This window comes from Genypterus blacodes, unplaced genomic scaffold (genome assembly GCF_046128005.1).
Source record: "Genypterus blacodes isolate CSIRO-AG114 ecotype Tasmania unplaced genomic scaffold, CSIRO-AGI_Gbla_v1 ptg000224l_1, whole genome shotgun sequence".
Taxonomy (NCBI): Eukaryota; Metazoa; Chordata; class Actinopteri; order Ophidiiformes; family Ophidiidae; genus Genypterus; species Genypterus blacodes.
In genome coordinates, this window is record NW_027467022.1 from 417,765 (window position 1) to 424,924 (window position 7,160).

The following is a 7,160-nucleotide window of genomic DNA, read 5'->3' on the forward strand; positions in this document are numbered from 1 at the left end:
GAGAGCTGGCTGGACTGGAGGTCAACACGCTGAAACGCTGCCCCCTGGTGGTGAAGCTGTTTGGGACTAAACTACTTCCTTTCTCCGTTTTTAAATCACAACCTCACACAGAGCTCTCCATTAATGTGTCACAGCGGTGTGTAAAGAGGGGAGGAGCTTAGTGTCCAGGTCCAGACGTAGTTACTGTAGCTATGGCGACTGTAACCACCTGCAAACACAAACTTTGGCTTGAGCTTTTTCTTCGTCATATTTCCAAGTTACTACAGCAAAAATGTAAAGAAAATGTGAATTGAGGATAAAGAAACATTGAAACTAAGTGTTGAATGTTCTTTGTGATGACAAAGTGAGGCTGAACTCTTACGGTGGGAAAGCAAAAGCAGAATGAAACAGATTTTGAGTTGGTTGGTCGGAGGAAGGAAGGAATCTTGCAGCAGAACTTTTGCATTTCTGCATGTGAACCTTGATCAGACTGGGAACGTCGCTGTGCAATGGTTCTGCGTGTGTGTGTGCGTGTGTGTGTGCCTGTGTGTGTGTATGTTTGTATGTAAAAAGGACAACCATCAGATAAGCGCTGTAACAGGCAGGTGGGCAGATCAGATGCACATCAAAAGGAGGAAGATCAGAGCTTCTCTCCAGATGAGCCTGTGTGGTTTCACCTCGCTGTTTGTGACATAAAGGTCTCTTTGCTGAACGCCTTTACGCAGCTGCGGTGTGTGTGTGTGTGTGAGAGAGAGTGTGTGAGTGTGTGAGGAGGTCAGATCTGCCACTTTCTTCGGTTTTGGACCCAAAGCACCCAGGAGCTGAGTGGACTCGTCTCTCTGAAGGTAACGCGGCCTCCTGCTCACTCACATCTCTTAGGTTTTCTAAGCGTTTATGTTTATGTGACATTTAAATGGGACAGTTTAAGGGAAAAAAGCAGAAACTAAAGGCTGCACTTCTGTAAAGTCTCACACTAATGTTTAGAAGTCAGCTGAGACAGAAGAGAGAGAAGAGAGAGAGGAGAGAGAAGAGAGAAGAGAGAGAGGAGAGAGGGGAGAGTGAAGAGGGAGAAGAGAGAGAAGAGAGAGGGGAGAGAGAAGAGAGAGAAGAGAGAGAAGAGAGAGAAGAGAGAAGAGAGAGGGGAGAGAGAAGAGAGAGAAGAGAGAGAAGAGAGAGAGGAGAGAGAAGAGAGAGAGGAGAGAGAAGAGAGAGAGGAGAGAGAAGTGAAACTGTAGATAAAGAACATCGCCACATTCTCACTTTACTGGGTTTGTTCCTTAAATCAGATTTATGGAGTAGAAAGTTGATACACACACAAACACACACTGACTCTCTCTCTCTCTCTCTCTCTCTCTCTCTCTCTCTCTCTCTCTCCCTTTCCCTCCCTCACCAGTTGCCCACTTTAACTCTTTAACACTTTAAGTCTTTCTGCTCTAAATGCTGGTGTTATGATGTGAGTTCAGGCTGCTTATAGGGAGTAGGGCTAGGCTGAGGGCTATAGGGAGTCGGTAGAGCCTCCGCTTGGGAACCGGAGGGTCGCCGGTTCGAGTCCCTGCCGAGGTGCCCCTGAGCAAGGCACCAAACCCTCAATTGCTCCCCCCTTCTGTAATGGGTGGTAATGTAATGTCAGTCGCTTTGGATAAAAGCGTCTGCCAAATGATCGTAATATAATATAATATATAGTTCTACCTCATTATAAAGTTTATTCATAGATAACTGTAGAATGTAAATGAACTCTATAAGATAGGAAAACAAGATTCCTCCATTAAATGGAATGTTTAGACGTCATGATGACTAAAACTGTGTGAGTGTGTGTGTGTGTGTGTGACTTTAGGCTCAATCACTGCCTACAGATGTGGGTGCAGAGTGTGACATGTTGCCTCTCTTAACCTCATCTTGTTGTTCTCACATGTAGAGAAGCGTCTCTCTGATGTGGCTGCACAGAGTTAAAGATCATCATGGTGATAAGAATCGTTATCAGCTCCTGAAATCAAAGAGACATGAAGACTTAGCAGCAGACTGCATGAGCACGAGAGAAAACGGGTCAAAGTCAAACCACAGGAAGGAGCAAAGTAGCACGCAGGCTGTAATCCTGCAAACACAGAATTCTGTGAAGGTCGCAACCTTCATCAGGGCCACGCCCGCCTCACTTTGTGCTGACTGGAGCAGATGTTGCACCACAGCGTTGGCAGCTCAGTTTCACAGATCTTTGACCTCATTGCACCTCAGAGAGCTAGAGCCCCCGCCAAGGCCGAGAAGTCCTCCAGACCCGAGTCCATCAGCTGGACCGGTGTCAGATCTGGACCCAAAGTTGTAGGAGATTAACTGTTTAGTGAACATTTGAAAATGGTGGGCGTGGCCTATATACATAGATGGACTTAAGGAATCCACGAGAGAAACTTCTGTGACTCACAGGTCAAAGGTGACAGGTCAATAATAAGAGCTTGTTACAGCGCCACCATCAGGCTCATGTGGAACCTGCTCACCATTATCTCTCTTCTTATTGTGGCCTGGTGAGCAGGAAACTCAGAGGTGTGATGAGAAGATTGTGTGCATCCGCAAATTATACTGTACTTCTTCTTCTTCTTCATCTTTCTCCGGTTCCTTGATTGAATCTCTTCCTCCTCCAGATGACAAACATGACGACTGAGGCTCCAGACTACAGCTACAGCGAAGACCCAGGCAACGGCTTCTGTGACCTGGACCCTGACCCTGTGGAGGTCCTGACCCAGGCCTACCTCCACTCCATCATCTGCGCCATCGGCCTGATCGGCAACCTGCTCGTCATCGTCACTTACGTGTTCTACAAGAAGGCCAAGACCATGACGGACGTGTTCCTCTTCAACGTGGCGCTGGCCGACCTGCTCTTTGTGGTGGCGTTGCCGCTCATCGTGTATAACGAGCGGCAGGATTGGCTCATGGGCTCCGCCGCCTGCAAGCTGCTGAGGTCGGCCTACAGCATCAACCTGTACAGCGGCATGTTCCTGCTGGCCTGCATCAGCAGCGACCGCTATGTGGCCATAGTCCAGGCTCGCCGCTCCTTCGGCACTCGCTCCAGGTCTCTGATGTACGGCCGACTGATCTGCGCCGCCGTCTGGGTGTCTGCGGCCGCCTTGACGATCCCCACTCTCATCTACACAGAGCGCTTTGAAGAGGAGAACCTGGGGGGGAACCCCAGTGTGAGCGTCATGTGCCAGCTGAGCTTCACCCGGGGGGAAACGGCAAAGCTGATGAAGCTGCTGGTCCCGAGCTTTCAGATGACCATCGGCTTCCTGCTGCCTCTGGTGGTGATGGTGTTCAGCTACGCCAGCATCCTGTGGACGCTGCTGCACGCGCAGAGCAGCCAGAGGCACAAGGCGGTCCGCGTGGTCCTGGCGGTGGTCGCCGTCTTCGTCCTCTGCCACCTCCCCTACAACGTGGCCCTGCTGGTCCACACGCTGTCCCTGTTCAAGGAGCGGAGCTGCGAGGCCGAGCAGATCAAGCTCCAGGTTCTGTCCGTCTCCAGGACGGTGGCCTACCTCCACTGCTGCCTCAACCCCGTCCTCTACGCCTTCATCGGGGTGAAGTTCAGGAGCCACTTTCGCCAAATCATGGTGGACCTTTGGTGCTTTGGTAAGAAGTACATCTCCTCCACCCAGCGCTCTCCTCAGGGGACCACTGAGGTCTGCATCTCTGGACACAAGTCTCAGGACTTCTCCAACAACATGTCCTCATTCAGTGCCTGAGACGTCTGACACACACACACACACACACACACACACACACACACACACACACACACACACACATCTACATTGAAGCTATGTTCCTCTGGTTTGCTTCTTCAGTTCCCTTGTACACAGACACATCCATACATCATCATCTTCATCTCTTGGCTCCTCCCCTTCAACCTTCACCTACCGAGTCAAAGAAGCATCACGTTAATGCACTCTGAGTGAAATCTATATTTTGTGAAACAGGATGTGGCCACATCCTGTGTGTTGTTCTGGGACACAAACATGTAAATGCAGAACAAAGAGAAGTTAGGTGAAGTCTAAACCTGCTGAAAGTCTATAGAGGCTGTAGATGAGTCATTTTAGATTTAAAGGTGGATTTTCTCTGAGTTGCTGAATAAAATGTGAGTCTGAACAAATCTATGATGTTTGTTATCGTACTTCTCCCCACATGTATCATTTATTATAACGTCTGTGCCTTATGATGTCATGCTAAACACGTGTAAGGAGCTTCATCACCTTCATCAATGCTTCATGTTTGACTGTGACTCCAGTCAGAGTCACAGCAGGTCAGATGTTTGGAGATGAGCTCAGCTTCACTCCGTCAGTGTTGCGTCATAATAAGTTGTATTTTATATTTTTGCATTATTGTTTGTGTTGCGTCCTAAAACAGTCTAAGCACAACAGCGCCACCTGGTGAGGTTTCCAGCAAACTGCTTTCTCACCTGGAGATTGCAGACGTCGCAGATCCTCGACACACACGGGGGATCGATCACTCGCTCACTCACACTCACACACACACACACACTCACACACTCTTAGTTAAATGATCCTCTTCATATTTTAACAGAACAAATGTAATTATGTGACATGTAAAGTCGTTTCAAAGAGGCTTTGAGTGTAAATCACATGTATGAGTGTTTGTGTGTGTGTGTGTGTGTGTGTGTAAATACCTGCAGAATAAAAGGAAGTTAAGATGCAAATGCAGCTGTTTGTGTCTCACACTGATATCTAACAAAAGATGGGGAACACAAGAGTCCAGAACAGGAAGTAAACAAACTTCATCACTCCTCCCTTTCAACCACTGGATGTCCTCAGCAAGCTTAAGCTTTGATACTATGATACACACACACACACACACACACACACGACAGTCAAACTTTAATAAGGAAGCGTTTGGTGGGAGGACATCGTGCCGTCTCTGATGTCAGAGCGAGTCACAGTGAATCATTGGTGAGACGTTTACGGACTCGTCTCAGAGTGTGTAAAGCTTCACATCTGCTGTTTGACATTTACTACAACTAGCTTCATCGCTGCTGGAGCCTTTTATTATCTCAGCCAGCAATATTGTCTCAGCTCAGCCTTCGTTGACGGTTCAGTGTGAGTAAAGAGTGTGTGTGTGTGTGTGGGTGTTTACTGCCTTTGCCAGATGTTGGAGCTGTTGGAGTTTGAGTCTACGGCGTGGATCTGATGAGAGAAAACGTTCCCACTCTCACGTGACCTTTATGCTTCTATTCCACCACACACACACACACACACACACACACACACACACACACACACACACACACACACACACACACGAGCAACACCTTTACATGCACACTGAACCCTGTGGTGCCCCTTGTGGTCAATGGTGGCATTGTTTGGCTAAGTTGTCTCTCTCAAATCAGATTCCACCACAGGGAGGCGCTGCAGGGACATGAAAGCTTCCACAGGGCAATCATGTGTCCACACTCACACACACACAGACACACACACGTCAGCTGCTCAGGACAGTTGTGTGTTGCTGATTAGGATGAATGGAGCTCGGGCAGCAGTTTGGAGCCCTGCGGGGTTGAAGGGGTTAAATGTAGCACTTCATCTGGTGTCGGGTTTCAGCCGGAAATCTGAGGAGAGAAACCAAGTGCTGGGAATCAAATCAGGGAATGAGCTGGGAAGAGGAACGCAGGCGTGGGAATCCAACAAACGCTGTGCCTCTTGGGACAACCCACACACACACACACACACACACACACACACACACACACACACACAGGTTCTTACATCTATTGTTTACAGTACGTGACCATCCCCCTTCAGATTCATGTCCATGTTAGGACAAATTGTTCTTTCTCAAAACATCACAACTTTACTCTAAATCTTCAGGTTTTGTTTTATGAATCCTCTCTGATCTGCTGATGAACTTTAGTTTTGTAGGATTTCCATGTTTACTTATTTGTTATAACACATGAATCCTGATCCGGCGTGTTGGACGGACCAATCAGAGCCACAGTTGAACACAGCTGAAGCCGGCGATTACGTCATCGCTCCTGTGGCTCCAGCAGCAGAAACCAATTTGGGATCAATCAACCAATCAACCACCGCCAGGGACACCGGCAAGTTCACCATAACAACGAGAACGTGCAGGGGTTAAGTCCACACACACGATGGTAAAGGTTATTTTGATTCCTCTTGTGTACTGTGTGTACTGTGTGTACTGTGTGTATTGTGTGTATTGTGTGTGCTGTGTGTACTTGATGTGTTCTAAAGCTCTAAATCTAAATCTTGTCACGTAAACACTGAGTCATCCGTGATCCATGATACTTCAAAGTTCTCCTACTGTAAGTTCTTGCGGTTGCTACTCGCTCCTCAAACACAGCAGACTCCTGTGTTTGAGCCAAAAACACCAAGAGGAAGCCATGTGGTGACGTCTCCCACCGACCCAGGCGTGACCCGCCGTCCTCGTCCGGGGCGTAAAACCCAGTTTACACTAGCAGGGCGCTTGATTCGCTCTCTTTCATCCCAGCAGAACCGTAAAGGAGGCTGGCGTTCCGTTGGCTAACGGAAAGAATTCCAGAGAGGCGACTGCCTAAATGAAATTCCAGTGCGTGAGGAGAGAGAGAGATGCATGCTGGGTATCCAGGCTCAGGCTCTGATCACCACTGATGGAACTGAGAAGTGCTGGTGCAGATTCAGGTAGAAGAATCATTACATACATTAGTATGTAGTGTCAGTGTGTAGATGTTCTTCTTCTCTTCAGGTCTGCAGGTCTCTAATGGACCCTCATGGATCCATGTGGTTCTTTCTTGCCCTTCACAATAAAAGCTCAAAGTAGTATCCACTGGATTCCCTAACAGAACTGTGTTATTCTGTAATGACGTCTGGTCTCCACCGGGAAGAGAAACACAAACATCTACATTTACATGACCTGGAACACGGATCAACTCTGAGCAGCAGATCCTCTTTCCTCCGTGCTGAGGTAGCGGCCTGGTCATGTGGGTGGAGAGTCTCTGCGATGTCGGATCCTTGCTCCCCCTGCTGTGCGGCCCCTGCTGTGCGCCCCGAGCAGCGGTTGGTTGACAGGCCGCACGCTGTCTGCTTGCTTCCTGTTCCACCTTCAGCACTTCCTTACGTACACCATCAGATCGTCCGTCTCCGTCCAAACCAAACAGTCCAAGATTCAGTGAAACAACAGGCGCGACCTCT

The 7,160-nt window shown here is 48.5% G+C and overlaps 1 protein-coding gene across 1 annotated transcript; it reads left to right on the forward strand.

The window, feature by feature from the left end:
- The first annotated feature begins 609 nt into the window (after nucleotides 1–609).
- Nucleotides 610–4,633, forward strand: ccr6b (chemokine (C-C motif) receptor 6b). Its single transcript, XM_076170549.1, has 2 exons — nucleotides 610–824; nucleotides 2,610–4,633. Exon 2 carries the CDS (start codon nucleotides 2,610–2,612, stop codon nucleotides 3,702–3,704), a length of 1,095 nt encoding a protein of 364 aa, XP_076026664.1. The 5' UTR covers nucleotides 610–824; the 3' UTR covers nucleotides 3,705–4,633.
- The last annotated feature ends 2,527 nt before the right edge of the window (nucleotides 4,634–7,160 follow it).